Source organism: Notolepis coatsorum, assembly GCF_963971535.1.
Source record: "Notolepis coatsorum genome assembly, chromosome: 17".
Taxonomy (NCBI): Eukaryota; Metazoa; Chordata; class Actinopteri; order Aulopiformes; family Paralepididae; genus Notolepis; species Notolepis coatsorum.
Window position 1 is genome coordinate 36,273,083 of NC_140181.1, and position 15,864 is coordinate 36,288,946.

General features: G+C 43.2%; 1 protein-coding gene across 1 annotated transcript in view; it reads left to right on the plus strand.

Annotated features, from left to right (window-relative positions):
- Window positions 1-2,164, plus strand: part of kcnd1 (potassium voltage-gated channel, Shal-related subfamily, member 1) — a gene marked incomplete at both ends in the record, with an annotated part of 240,342 nt that extends 238,178 nt beyond the window's left edge. Inside the window, one exon of the mRNA XM_084333253.1 lies at window positions 1,960-2,164. Within this exon, the coding sequence (XP_084189379.1) occupies window positions 1,960-2,164 (205 nt within the window). The remainder of the gene's footprint in view (window positions 1-1,959) is intronic.
- Window positions 2,165-15,864: the final 13,700 nt, after the last annotated feature.

A 15,864-nucleotide genomic window follows, 5' to 3' on the forward strand; every position in this document is an offset into this window, starting at 1 on the left:
TAGGTGTCATGTTTCTCAGAAGAATGATCTCCAAGCCTGACGTAATATTTTCTCCCTTTGATATATGTTCTGAACCAGTACATACATAGTCAGAAAGACCAACTCACTTTTCTAGACGATTTATTAGTATATCATGGTCGATCGTGTCAAAAGCTACGCCTATATCTAATAGGACAACAATTTTGACTTTATTTGCATCAGAGTTTATTCTGAGGTCACTAATTATTTTAGTAAGAGCAGTTTCAGTGCTATGGTGCGTTCTGAAGCCTGATTGAAATTCCTCCATGATGTTGTTTTCTTTGAGAAAGGAGTTTATTTGTATTGAGACAATTTTTTCAAGTATCTTGCTGATGAATGGGAGGTTGGATATCGGCCTATAGTTGGTTGAGTACATTACTGTCTAGTTTGGGTTCTTCTTTAGTAAGGGTCTTACGACGGCTGTTTTGAATGCGTCTGGGAAAATGCCTGTCAGAAGCGATGTATTTATAATATTTAGGACACTGAAAAATGCTGAGGCAAACAACAATAATAAAAAATGCTGTTTACATATATTTTTGCCATGTTTTCTATGCAAAATATTTTTCTTCAAAGTAACTAGTATTAACTGATAAATGTAGCTGAGTAAAAGTACAACGTTCCCAAATTGTTTTGTCAAAGTTGAGATGCACTGCATAAAAGTACTTTTTTCAATACATTGTGCAGGAACTTCAAATACTTACTAGTGAGGGACGGTTTTCCTGTTCCCAGGCAACGTGTAGCCAAAGAGCTTGATATTGATTTGTCAATTCGTTTTTTTTTTAGTTTATTTGGATCCCCATTAGCCACAGCAGTGCTGGGGCTATTCTTCCTGGGGTCCATAACACGTAAAATACAGTTACAGACTTTATACACTCACAACATTCACATGTCATACAGACAATTAAAACAACAATAAAAACCCCAATCAAATTCATAATACAATACAACAATATATACGCCTTATGAATTCATAATACAATACAATAATACCTACGCATAATTAATTCATAATACAATACAGCATAATATACTATTTAGCTTTTACATACATTATCTATGTTCATATCAGCCAATTATACAATCTTTTAATAATATATCTCTATCAGACACATGCCTTTTCATCTATATATACCTATCTCTTTATCAGACACATACATTTTCATTTACGTACACACTATCTATTAGGGAATGTCAATTTCTTTGGTTGAAAATGTTGTTTTACCACGACTTTGAAACGACATTTACTATTCTCCTGCTTAACATGTCTGGGAAGAGAGTTCCATTCCTGCATACCACGGAACATGACAGTTCGCTTCATTGCATTCGACCTCACTTTTGGAAGTGTAAAACCTCGTGCTGAAGCATGTCTGGTGGAATGGTTGTGTCTGTCAAGACTTATAGATAAATTGTAATATAAAATTGAGGGGATCTTTGTAACAAGAATATTCCTAGTGAATACAAGGAGTGAGCAGAGTAATTTATGTTTGACAAGTAACCAAGTTAAACAACTGTGCATCGCTGCAACATTAGTTCTGTACTCACAGCGAAGTCAGCAATGTTGGTAGTGATTAGCTATGAAAACAGCATTTTTTATTATTGTTGTTTGCCTCAGCATTTTTCAGTACTAGGTAGTATTGATTTAATTCAGTCGATACCTGGATAGTATTGATTTTAAATGTTGTGTGTGTGCATGTTTGTGTGTATCTGTCTCCTAACATGTATATTTTTAAATGTTTAGATATTTATACTCAGTGACTCCCTAATGCTAGAACCACTTATGGTAGATGTGTCTACACCATCGTAATCAATATTTCTGACTCTAGAAAACAGCATGTGTGTGTGTGTGTGTGTGTGTGTGTGTGTGTGTGTGTGTGTGTGTGTGTGTGTGTGTGTGTGTGTGTGTGTGTGTGTGTCTCCTAACGTGTCTCTGGTCTCCTCCAGGAGGTCCAGTCTGAATGCCAGGACAGTGGACTTGAAGCTGAACTGCGGGGAGACAGACTTCACCGCTGCTATTATCAGCATCCCCACGCCGCCGGCCAACACCCCCGACGAGTGCCTGCCCCCCTCCCCCGCCATCCCAGGAATCCTACGCAACACGCGCGCCACCGCGTACACACACGACACCGTGAAGATCTCCTCCTTATAACCCCGAACCCCACCCATCCATCCACACCATGACACCCCACAAATCCCACGTGAACTTTAACCCCCAACCCTGACCTTGACCCCCGAACTGGGGGCGCTGCTAGCTATGAATACAGACTGAGGATGTGTGCCGTTACTGTCACCGTTCTGCATCCTCGATGGAACTGGATTTGTTTTGAGAAGAGATTCACAAAAAAGAGGATGACACAAAATGGCCAACTCAAAATGGACACAGAATGGAGTTCAAGTTCAATCAAGACAAAGTAAAAGATGGTAGCCTTATAAACCCCTGATGTTGACAAAGACTTTTTGAGGAGTTCCCTGAATGTCCCCCTCCCACCCACTCCCTCTCCCCACACACACCTGTGTCCTTTAACCTTTTGAACCCAGGTCATGCAAACACAGGGAGAGGTAGGATGGATGGAGAAACAATGACCGGAAAGGAATGAATAAAGAAAGAAAGGAGGGAAGCTGTTCACTTGGTCAACAATAAAAAACGGCATAGTTAAAAATATATCATGTGACTAAGTAAGTTGCTCTGATCTACACATGATATGGATGAACTTAGATGGATTGAGGACTGAGAAGAGGAATATAATTGGCGTTGGGTTAGGGTTAGAAGATAAATGGCGTCTCACAAGTGGACAATAATGGTCAACTTACCTTCAGACAGCTGAGCCCTGGTTCCAGGGCTTGGTGGTTCCAACCTGTAAATCAGACGTAAATACACAAAGACGAGCAGATTCACGCTTAGTCTGACGGAGGAAGCAGTAGGCGCCCCCCTCACTGGAGTTCAGTATTTTCAGAAGGAAGTGATGAGCTTCGTTAAGCTGTTTAGATCAGGTTGTCGTGGGATTTGGGTTGTCATGTGCTATATTTAGCAGGTCACAGGTCAATAATAAGCCATACTACCAGGTATAATAACACAGCTCAGACGACAGAGAGGATCTGGAATGAATTTCCCCTTCAAATGACACGGCAGGACTGTTTCATACCGACTCTTAATGTAGAGTGACGGCCTGGATCCCTGTTGACTGAGTGGATTATAATGTGATGGAATGATCCCACTGTGGCTCAACCTGGTTTAGGGTTGATGACATGATGCCTGAAACACAAAGGTTGCACGTTCAATTCCCAGTGGGACCAAAACAATTCCTCAGAGAAAGAAATCATCAAAGGCTTTGAAGAGGCCAGAGAGACAATAATATCACATGGTCCCCTTTCTAGGCTGGAGTGAGTTTGGTGCAGTTTGTTGTTACTATTGAGCTAAGCTCCGAGTTCTATTCCTGGAACAATAACGTCGGTCCACTGTGGACGAGATAATTTTTCGGAAAGACAACACACTCTCAAATATCTGTCAACTTGATCAGAAATCACATAATCACATAATAATGGGATGATGGGACAGATCTTCAGTCAACAAACACTCAGTGGACTAAAGTGTTCAGACCAACCTGAGCCGAACTGAACCAACCAGAACACAGCTAAACGGGCTACAGTCCAATGGAGCTAGCATGAGCAGAACTGAAACTGTGTAACTAGACTGGCCTGGTTCCATATTACTTCTGGGACTGTATCTGTTCCTGGTTGAATAGTGTGGACAGAAGTGATCTGGGCTAGAACAGACCAGTAGATTGAGACAAAATATGGCCAGCAGCGCGGGTCAGTCATCTAGCCTTTATATATGTCTATGGTATCTACTGGTCTGTTCAGATCTGGTATCTACTGGTCTGGTCTGATCTGGTATCTACTAGTCTGTTCTGATCTGACATCTACTGGTCTGGTCTGATATGGTGAAGCTCAGTGAAGTACAGTATATGTCATTAGTAATTCCTGCAGGGAATCGAAAGCCTTTTCCTTTTCAAGATATGCAATGTTAGAATAAGCAGGAAACATAACATTACACAACTACAAATGATCATAAATAATAATGAATATCATGTGTGTTTAGAATGATCATAATACTATTGCAGGGAACGAATATGAAGCAACTAAGAAACTATATTGTTATGCGATCTTTTCAGAGAGAGAGAGAGAGAGTATAAACTGTGTTCTGATTCAACCATGAGGGGTGCGGCTTCCCAAAAGCCTTGAAGAAAACTGCTGTGCCGTGGACCTACACTCTTAAAGGGACAGTTCACTTTGTATCTTTTATTCTCACAATCTGGGAGTTGTTTCAGTTCATCCTAAAAGCAGTGACAGCACTGTTTTGGGTTTATGTCTAGTTTATGTCTGGTTTTAGTCCTTAGTTAATGATGTTGTGAACTGGTGAGGACATTGTTTGGAAGTGCTACATTTGATTTCTAAGGGGACCCGTTGACTTCCATTAGCATTCCCAATGAATGCTAACAATTTCTTCGTCCAATATCTGAAAAACCAAATCACTGCTGCCAATACTTTTAGGACTGACTGAAACGACTCCCAGTTTGAGAGAAATCAGGTAGGCTTCTTAAATGCAGTGAACTGTTCCTAAACATTATTTTTTTTAAACACGAGAGTGCAGTTAGGGGTCATAAACATATTGGCTTTCTTTTCATCGCTCTTTTTCAACGCATGTCATATTGAAAAGTAAGACGGATATATTTGACATCAGACTACACTCGTATACGCACATACGAGTGCATACAGACAGACTTGGGAGCGTGCGCACGGCGCTATAAGCTGTACCCGTATCATTCAAAAGAGACGATAAGAGTGAGTGAATGAGAGAGAGAGAGACAGACGTACATACTGTAACATATTTTGTATCATAAATTTCACCTGCATCTTCCATCAAATCCTCGACCCAAAATAAAAAAAAATCCGATTTCTGTCCCCTGTGCATGAGCCTAGAGAGTAGAGTCTGGTACAGTAGAGAGAGCTACTGACGGGCCTGAGTCTGGTACAGTAGAGAGAGCTACTGACGGGCCTGAGTCTGGTACAGTAGAGAGAGCTACTGACAGGCCTGAGTCTGGTACAGTAGAGAGAGCTGCTGACGGGCCTGAGTCTGGTACAGTAGAGAGAGCTACTGACGGGCCTGAGTCTGGTACAGTAGAGAGAGCTGCTGCCGGGCCTGAGTCTGGTACAGTAGAGAGAGCTGCTGACGGGCCTGAGTCTGGTACAGTAGAGAGAGCTGCTGACGGGCCTGAGTCTGGTACAGTAGAGAGAGCTGCTGACGGGCCTGAGTCTGGTACAGTAGAGAGAGCTGCTGCCGGGCCTGAGTCTGGTACAGTAGAGAGAGCTACTGCCGGGCCTGAGTCTGGTACAGTAGAGAGAGCTGCTGACGGGCCTGAGTCTGGTACAGTAGAGAGAGCTACTGACAGGCCTGAGTCTGGTACAGTAGAGAGAGCTGCTGACGGGCCTGAGTCTGGTACAGTAGAGAGAGCTACTGACGGGCCTGAGTCTGGTACAGTAGAGAGAGCTGCTGCCGGGCCTGAGTCTGGTACAGTAGAGAGAGCTGCTGCCGGGCCTGAGTCTGGTACAGTAGAGAGAGCTGCTGACGGGCCTGAGTCTGGTACAGTAGAGAGAGCTGCTGACAGGCCTGAGTCTGGTACAGTAGAGAGAGCTACTGACAGGCCTGAGTCTGGTACAGTAGAGAGAGCTACTGACTAGGATTTTACAAAACCATATCAGAGGAAAAAGAAAAGAGAGAGAAAAAACACACGATGAAGTGGGGAAAAAAACAATCCTGTCATCATCCGTTGTTTTGCATGACGACCTGTTATTCTTTCGATTTTGGTTGTTTGTTTTGATGGCATCATCCCCCCCATATCGACGTTTTCAAGTGATGACGACGAAGCGTCTTCTGCACCAAGTGTAAATTAACAAGACAAAACAGATTATAAAAAGAGAATTATCAATTCAAAATAATAAAATAAAAAAAATTATAATAAAAAAAATCATTCAGGCATGTTCCTCGCCAGAATGCAAAGCGGGTGAGTATGAATGTGTGTGTGTGTGTGTGTGTGTGCGTGTTTGACAGTGTGTGTGTGGTTGTGAATTGTCAGGCGTCACAAATATGCATGGATACCGTTGTAGGTATTTTACCTGTTTTCTCCTGCATAAAGAGGAGGGGAGAAGAGAGAAAGGGGGGAGAGCTGAGCTGAGTTGATAGGAGACTTGACAACATATAATATGATAGAGGCGGTTTAGTAGAACATACATCATGTCACTCTGATGGATACTATCATGTAGTTTCATCTGCATCATGTTCTATTGAGGCAGCTATGGTAGAAGTCCCACTGTTTACTCTGTGCAACACTAGTGTTACTCTGCTGCTCTGCCCCCAAGACGTTGTTTGGAAAATGTCAGGAAACACAAGGAATGTTTTTTCGCAGCCAGTCATTTAAGATACTTTTATTGCAATATAACAACATGTGTCTACTTGACAACATTTGTAGTGCATGATGTGGGACTTCTGCTGTGGCTGTGACTATACCATTTTTTGTTTCTTTTGCTTTTTTTTCTTCTCTAAGCTGCACTCTTATCAGGTTCCAGTGTCTATGGGCTTGTTTCTACTGTGGTGACATGGTGGTTCTAAACCAGTGGTTCTCAACCAGGGCTCCCCAGCATAACGAGGGATAGTTTAATGTCACTATTCATTGAGAATGTACAAGAATGACTGTTCTGACCAAAGGTTTCTCTCCACTGTCATCTCCCTGCCTACAACAATAGACCTGCAGATTGTAATGGAATTCTGGACTAAATCATATCTAACACAGACCTGCTCAAATGAGGGTCCAGAGACAAAATGGTATCAAATCGGGGTTGTGGCCGAATGTGTGTCAGTGTGGGGGTCCTTGAGAACCACTGTTCTGAACAGCTGAAATGACCACATCACTGTCAAGTCACTTTGGGTTTAAATCATTTTCAGATGTTTGTACATAGTTGTACTATATGGTTGTACTGTAAAGGCAATGACACACAAGCAAATTACTGAAGCAATTTGGGTGGTCAGTGTTGTCTTCAGAGGGGCTGGGGATAGACAATTAGTGATGAAGTCAATGTGGGCTGGACATGTGACTAAAGTATGATGCTCAAATCCTATTGGTTGTTATCAATAGCAAAATGTCCCCCTTACATTGCCTTAAAAAATGCCTGTCTGGGAGAACAGCTGTTTGAAATGTCATACAGTATGTGTGCACTCCATCTGAACTGGTGTGTAGAGTAAGTAGTAGGCTACTACTGCTTTGAGCCTCACAAGGGGTTGTGGGTCTCTGAGGTTGTGGGTCTCCGAGGCTGTGGGTCTCTTGGGTTGTGGGTCTCTGAGGTTGTGGGTCTCTGAGGCTGTGGGTCTCTGAGGCTGTGGGTCTCTTGGGTTGTGGGTCTCTGAGGCTGTGGGTCTCTTGGGTTGGGGGTCTCTGGGGTTGTGGGTATCTAGGGTTGTGGGTATCTAGGGTTGTGGGTATCTAGGGTTGTGGGTATCTAGGGTTGTGGGTATCTGAGGCTGTGGGTCTCTTGGGTTGGGGGTCTCTGGGGTTTTGGGTCTCTGGGGTTGTGGGTATCTGAGGCTGTGGGTCTCTGAGGTTGTGGATTAGGGTTAGTACACTACATTCACAGCTGAATACAGATGTGAGAAGCCAGCAGGTAACCTGTAGAGTTTAATGGGGTTCTGTGGTTTAGATTATTTCTGAGCCATCAGTCTCTTGGTACGATGCACAATTTGGGAGTTTCTTTAAACCAATAGTATGCTGTGTGTTTCACCAAATGTGTTGACACTAAAAACCTTGAGAACCACCTGACAAGACTATGACACTGTGCTAAACCAGTATCCACAATGTTCTTTAATCAAATATAAGGCAGGTCTAATGGCTGACAATAGTACCAAAGCTGGATGCCTGCAAACAAATTAATTAAATATCGAATTGGAATTTTAATCCAAAGTGAACTGACTCTAAAACACAGGTGTTCCATACAGGTACAGGAAGCAACATGGACAATGGGTAACATTAGTATGAAATAAGAACTATACACACCTCTTCAGATAGTAGTGTCACATCCCTTAATGTTTTGTTAGTCGGACAACAATGATGTCATGTCTCTTTAAGAAAGAGAAGGATGGCAAGGAGATACATGGAGGAGAGGAGAGGAGGAGAAAACAGCTTTAAAGCACAGAGGTGTATATTCCATTCCACTAATAAAGACAACAGAAGTCAGAACTTGGTGTCTGTGTTTTTATTGTCCCGGTCTCACCTGATCTCACCTGCTGGTCTCTCCTGCTTCCCATACAAAGCTGACATTTAGAATGGACCCAAATCCACCTGGACGTTAAAAAAGAAAAAAGTGTGTAGTAGTTTCCCAGAGTACACAGACACAACAGGTGCAAAACAGGTAACAATCTTTATTTGTACAAATTGTCAGAATATACAGCACACAAATGTGGAAATGTCCCTTTTAGCTCAGTGGTAGAGTGGCCAATGGCTCTTCCACACATTAGTGGTGTTGGAGGGGTCCTCTAGTCTAGTGGACAGGCAGCAGCACTGAAAGAGGAAGAGAGAAGTGCCAACACTGGCTCCACTACACTTGACACACTCACCGTTTAAGCAGCGATGTTAGTATTCAACGTTAGTATTGGCACCACAGATATGTCAACCACAATCACTAGGCGGAAACACACACACAATCAGTATGTTCTAAACTAGCACGTCTACAGTAGGTCATTCTGATACAATATTATTCTGTATATTCACTGTACAAACGTGAAAGGGAAGATATACACACTGAATGGCGAATTCACAAATAATGGATTGCGCCCGCTAATAGCACCCTTAAGGGGGGGGTTGCATGACGAGAATCAACCACTGGGGCCTCTGGCTTCGGTGTAAGTAGGCTCATTGACAGGGTCTTCTTTTAATATGGTATTGTATGTTTTTATTGTATTGTTTTACATTGTATGTTTTTATTGTATTGTTTTATATTGTATGTACAAGGGACTGGAGATGTAAAATAGCAAAAGCTACAATCTAGTGCAATGTATCTTTTCTCTTCGGAGACTAATGTTTTTTTGTACGTTGTCTTTTGTATCTTCTATAATAATAATAATAATAATAATAAAAGATCACTGTTACATAGAGGGAACCAGCCCCTGCTGAGATCACTTTAGAGATACAGTACATGTGCAAACTCATATAATCTCCCGAAGAACATTGTAACATTCATGTGCATGTGAACCTGACAGACACTGGCTCAACGCTCCATGATGTGAACCTGACAGACACTGGCTCAACGCTCCATGATGTGAACCTGACAGACACTGGCTCAACGCTCCATGGCTGAACGTATCACAACAGAGAGACCTATATTCACAAGTGCATTACACGTATTATTATACAATTAAAAAGACCAAGCTAATAAAAATCCCTATGTTATAGCCCTAACCTGAAGAACAGCCCTAGCCTTTCCCCACTGTAAGCACCGTAAGCAGATACCCTACATGTCAATATTGGCATGTTGTCAATAGTCAAATGCACACACACACATAATACATAAGGAGGTCTAAAAACTACAGCAATAATGGTACAGCAAGGGAGGGTAGGAAATGTTTCAAGGTGAGCTATGAAGGCAGGTGCTGAATGGACAGCTCATCTAAAAGCCTGTTAGGCATCAAGTAGGCTGGTAAAGATATGCCTCCTAAAATGTCTAAACGGAAGTACAGGAAGTACAGGCTTTCCGGTTTCGACAAAACAATTATAGAAACGTGTGAAGTGCACAATATTTCCTTGTTTAAGCCACTGCAACGCCTTTGCCTGAAGAATTTACTACATGACCGGGACGTACTAGCTTGTTTGCAGACAGGATTCGGGAAAAGTTTGGTCCGTTCGGAGGCAGCTTCCAGGGGAAGTACATACCGGAAATTCTACCCCATAGACACTTTCGGCAGTTCTTTACCAGGCTTTATCTCACAGAGATAAAACTGCGACCGAGGTTAAGGGGCTGCAGACCAGAGAAAGACTTTCGTCTTGTTTACATCAGGGTCCCCCATTTTCAATTCATTGTAACATTTATGACATACAGATATACAAATATACAGTACTGTTTAAGAGACATATGGGCTAGATCCACAAAGAATGGATTGCACGGTGCAAGTTGCACCCTTACTTACAATTCATTATGAATTGAAAATGGGGGACCCTGATGTAAACAAGACAAAAGCCTTTCTCTGGTCTGCATCCCCAATTGTGTGTATTGAGCCGTACTGTATTGTACCCATTCTGCAATCTGTTAATAACATTTTCATTCAATCAATCAATCTGCACTGTGATTGATTGAATGAAAATCTTATTAACAGATTGAATGGAGTGTCGAAAGCCTTTTGGAGGTCCAGCATGACCATGCTGCAATATTTGCCCGCGTCCACCTCTTGTTTGATGTGGGCGTTCAAATAGAGAAGGCATGTGTCAGTGGAGTGGGATGTTCTGAAGCCAGATAGGAATTCGTAGATTAGATTTGTTTCCGCAAGGTACTTTTCGAGGTACCGGAAGTGTTGTTGTGCCGTCCGGTTTTGTGCTTTTGAGCTGACCTAGTTTTCCAGACACACACACCGCGGCAACGTACGTTCGGGAGTGGAGAGAGAGAGAGACCGCGGCTCAAACTACCTGTGTTGTAATAAAGTAATTGATTGATGTTTAACTTGTACCTGTGTCCAGTCCTTTCGACTAGCAAACGTTGTCTGTATTTAACGTTACCTCAGGATACCACTGTCTATTGTATTTAGTTGGTTAGCTATTTAGCTAATGTTGCTAGCATAGCATAGCTTGCTGGCTACAGCTCAACACCATGCCATGGGGATACTATTTACTAAATTATGGAGGCTTTTTCAAGTTTCAAGTTCAAGTTTCTTTAATAGTTGTCATACAGAAGTACAGAATACTTTTATACAAAATGCTTCTTTCTCTTATGCTCCAGAGACTGTGCTAGACAAAAGATAAGTATGAAATAAAATAGTATAGCATGTAAAATAGAAGTAAAAAATAGAAGTCACGTACGCAGTGTTCAGTATATACATTATGTACAATGTTCAATGCAGAATAGAAGTAACTGAGTTACCATACAATATACAATATACTATGCAATATACTAATATACAATATACTATATAGTGCAAAGCAGAAATGGGATGAGGTACAATTTAGGTACAATTTACAGTAAGGTGTACTGAGGTATGGGTTGTAGTGCAAATCCTTTACCAATAAATATAAAGTGTGTTTAGGTGTTCTAAATTGTGGAGAGTGGGTGCTGCAGTGTGTTGTTTGTTTAAAGTGAGTGTGTGCATGTGGATGTGTGTGTTGTGAGTGCATTTGATGGTTATTGCATAGTGTTATTGTTCGTTGAGCAACCTGATGGCCTGGGGATAGAAGCTTCTTCTGAGTCTTTCTGTGCTTGCCTGACCGCAGCCGTTCAAAGAGGCAGTTTTTTGGGTGGCTGGAGTCCTTGATAATTCTCTTAGCCTTGCCCCTGCACCGCTTGTTGTAAATGTTCTGGAGAGTGGGAAGCCCCCCTCCAATTGTGCGTTCGGCTGAACGTGCCACTCTCTGTAGTCTGCTACGGTCTTGTGCGGTGCTATTCCCAAACCAGGAGGTGATATTGCCAGTCAGGATGCTCTCTATTGTACATGAGTAGAAGTTCTTAAGGATCTTCTGACTGACTTGGAACTTCCTTAGGCGCTTGAGGAAGTAGAGGCATTGTCGTGCCTTCTTCACAACACTGTCAATGTATGTGGTCCATGTCAAGTCCTCGGATATGTGGGCTCCAAGGTACTTAAAACTGTTCACTCTCTCAACCGGTGCCCCGTCGATGCTGAGGGGGCTGTAGTCCCTGACCCCCGACCTCCTAAAGTCCACAATCATCTCCGTTGTTTTGCTGACGTTCAGGGAGAGGCTATTCTCCTGGCACCATCCCGCCAGGACCTTGACCTCTTCCAGGTAGGCCCTCTTGTCGTTTGCAGAGATCAGGCCCACCACTACTGTCGTCAGCAAATTTGATGATTGTGTTGTTGTTCCGCTGAGCCACACAGTCATGTGTGTACAGGGAGTAGAGGAGGGGACTCAGAACACAGCCCTGGGCGGCCCCTATGTTGAGGGTGATGGATGAGGAGGTGCAGTTGCCTGCTCTCACCACCTGGGGTCTGCCCGTCAGGAAGTCCAAGACCCACTGGCAGAGGTCATAGTTCAAGCCCAGGTCCCTGAGCTTGGCTATGAGTTTGGAGGGGACTATGGTATTGAATGCTGAGCTGAATAGCATTCTCACATAGTTCCCCTGCCTCTTGTCCAGGTGTGATGCTGCTGTGTGCAGCACATGGGCTATGGCGTCCTCCGTGGACCTGTTGGGGCGGTATGCAAATTGCAGGGGGTCCAGGTTGATGGGGAGGGAGGAGCAGATGTAGCCCTTTACTAGCTTCTCAAAGCACTTCATGGCTATGGAGGTGAGAGCTACAGGGCGGTAGTCGTTGAGGCAAGCAGGCTTGGATTTTTTAGATACAGGGATGATAGTGGACTTCTTCACTTACCTTCGTCAAGGTAAGAGAGGACTTGTCATGATCAACTGAAGGGGTATGCAATGGAACAGTATGTGCTTGGCTACAACCTGGGTTTTCAGAAAAAGTACATTTAGCTGTAAAAGCCCGATCAAGCTCAATAGCTTCTGTAACACTGTAAGGGAGATGTCAATCTGTTGTCGACGGTGGTTGGTGATGTTTGGCTGAGTTTGCACATGCGGGGTAAGGGAGAGGTGGGCTATCGCGTCATCGGTTCAGGAGAAGACGCGTATCGCTTGTAAAGATGGTGACACAATGGGGGGCGTCTTCAGAATTGCGCACTCTGGGAGCTGGTATCAGAAAGTAGCGTCTTCAGGCTGCCAGAACGCAGTTCCGTGTGGCTGAAAGGTGCAAACGATCAAATACTTTGCCTGATACGACCAAAATCGTTTTAGTCTGGACATGGCCTTAGTGGTGTAGTCTATCTTGTAGACCCATTGCAAGTTGCTGTACTCTGTCGTCTACTCTAACATCCTAGGTTGTCAAAATGGGTAGGGGTAAGGTGGGTTTCAGGATTAAGGCCAAGCAGTAGTCTGACCATACTAGGGATAGTCATTAAATTATACAAGATTGAATAGTTTATGCAAATATTGTTTTGTCTCAAAAATATATATTTGCCCTTGTTTTTACAGGCACCTACACTGTGTGTGGTGTATTGAGAGGGGACCCTATTAACTGTTACACCACTGAGCGGCATGCTGGGTACAGCTCGCTAGCTAGCCAGGTAGCATAATGGCCTGAATATACTTCCCTCTGCAATCCGCACATGCACGTTGGTGCGCGTGATGTAATTTGCGTAATTTCCGTCAACGCTCTTCTCCGCACGGACCTCGCATCCGTGTCCACGTGCAGGCCAAGTTTTGTAACCGCGCGGATTGCTCCATGGATATGCGTGCCGACTGCGCATGTGCCCAGCTGTCAAAACAAAAGCACTCGACGCGACGCTTCCGGACACCAAACACAGGACTATAATCAGAGCCGCGTGCGCAGCGTGTCTGCATCCGCGTCCGTGTCAGTTTCCGAGTATACGGGAGCCTTAAAGGTGCTCCCATAGTCGAGCGGACCGTACGTGGAGCGGACTCCACGGAGGTCCACACGGACACTTTGAGCTTTCATAGTCGAGCGGACCTCTGCGGACCCATTTCCTACATGTCTCGCACCAGTTTACACAATTTTTCATGTCGTCGTCATCCGATGTCAAAATAAAGTCTGTTATCTCCGTTTCCAATATTTCGAAATAAAACTGGCAGTTTTACACACTTCATTTAGAAAAGCCATTCAAATATCTCAAGTTTCTTCAGATGATGAAAAAAGACATGGTCCAAATGTATATGAATTGGAATGGGTGACGATTAGCGATAGTAAAACAAAATTTTGCGTCATCTACCTGCCAACGTTTTACCGGACCAATCCTACCCATTTAACCATGATCCTGCCCTACTCTCACTTTGCCCGGAGCGAGTGTTCAGAGTAAAATGCAGATCGGCGTCACATTAAATGCAGGTCGATGTCAACCAAAACGCAGAGCAGCATTTTGTGTGACACCAAGTGAGCGGCGCAGACGTCCGCGCATTAGAAAATTGGAGCTTCGCACTTGGAGTCCACTTTGAGTCCGCGCGGACCTCCGTGGAGTCCGCTCCGCATACGGTCCGCTCGACTATGGGAGCACCTTAACAGTCTGTTAACAACTGGGAGAACAGAAAAGAAAGATGCAGAAAGAGGGCTGGAGATGTTACATTGTAGCAACGTTTTATACAGTACATTTGCCATGTTGTTACATTTGTGATGTGAACAAACGCTTGACTGGTCCACTAGGGTTAGCTGTTAGCAATGACAGCAGTGAGCTAGCTCGCTTGTTGGATTATCTCACGTTCAAACTAATAATAACACCATTCGTTAATGTGGAAGCTCAGGCATTTCAAGCACCAACAATGTAACTTTTGGAATGAATGCTTTTGTTCCTGGAAATAATGTTAGCCTCCTGCAAATTGCAAATATCTAACAGCAGCCAGCTAGCCCGCTTGTTTGATTATGTCACATTCACTATTATGTAAAAACAAAATCATATGTTAATTATTAGTATTCGAATAGTTCCCAGTGAATATTGAATAGCAATTTTGTGAGTTCTAGTACAGAAGAAGGCTACCCTCATTTACAGTGCTGACAAGCTTACAAAACAGCAATTTCATACATATAGGCACAACAAATAAGAATAAACAATACAAATCAGCTAATACATTTACAAGTCGACACACAGTGGTCAGAGCTCATACAGTACTTTTAAATGCAGCAAAAGAATGAAGAACCTTCAGCTTCAGAGTCAGTTGAAGGGTATTCCAGGTGTTGGAAGCATCAATGGAAAAATATTTCTTTCCTACTTCAGAGCAAACTCAATGAACCCTAAGAACCATTTGAATCAATCATTTGAATGTGTAGAATAGGTTCCAAGATTCCATTCCAACAGTGTTGTGATGTAAGAGGGAAGTTGACCAATAAGGGCTTTAAAAATAAACATGTTGCAGTGTCCGTTTTGCAGTCAGAACACCCTCGACGCAGTCATGGCTAGAATAGAGAATATTTCCTTAGCCATGGTAGATCTGAGACGGCTCCTAATCCTCCTCAAAACTGAGACATTTTGCTCTGGTGTTGCCAGAAAAGTGTGGGCAGTGTTGCTAGCTCAGTTCAATTAGCGTCGCCACAGTGTTTTCAGTTGATCTCTCATCCGTGTCTTTATCCGGTCTTTCAGGGGCAGAAGGAGTTTCCTATCTGGGCCAAGTTGGCATTTCTGTAAATAAGCTGCCAATATCCACCATTAAGCTATTTCAAAACAAGGCTTTCAATGCAATCCGTTGGGTGCAAGCTGGGTCAGAGTCAGCCAGCTATCACTGATTTAGCTATTGGTCACAACAATGGAAACACACCATTAGGCCGACTCTTATTTTGTATTTATTATCACACGTTAGAACCTTACACTTCAATAATTTATTAATTCTGTGTTGTAAAAACAAACAAACAAAAAAAATCCTTACATGCATTGTTTGGCTACGGCCACTAGGGGGTTCAGTGAGCCCCCTGAACCAACACAAACTGTTCCCACGACTGCCCTGGAGTACCAACACCTTGGAGTACTAACACTCTGGAGTACTAACACTCTGGAGTACTAACACTCTGGAGTACTAACACTCTGTAGT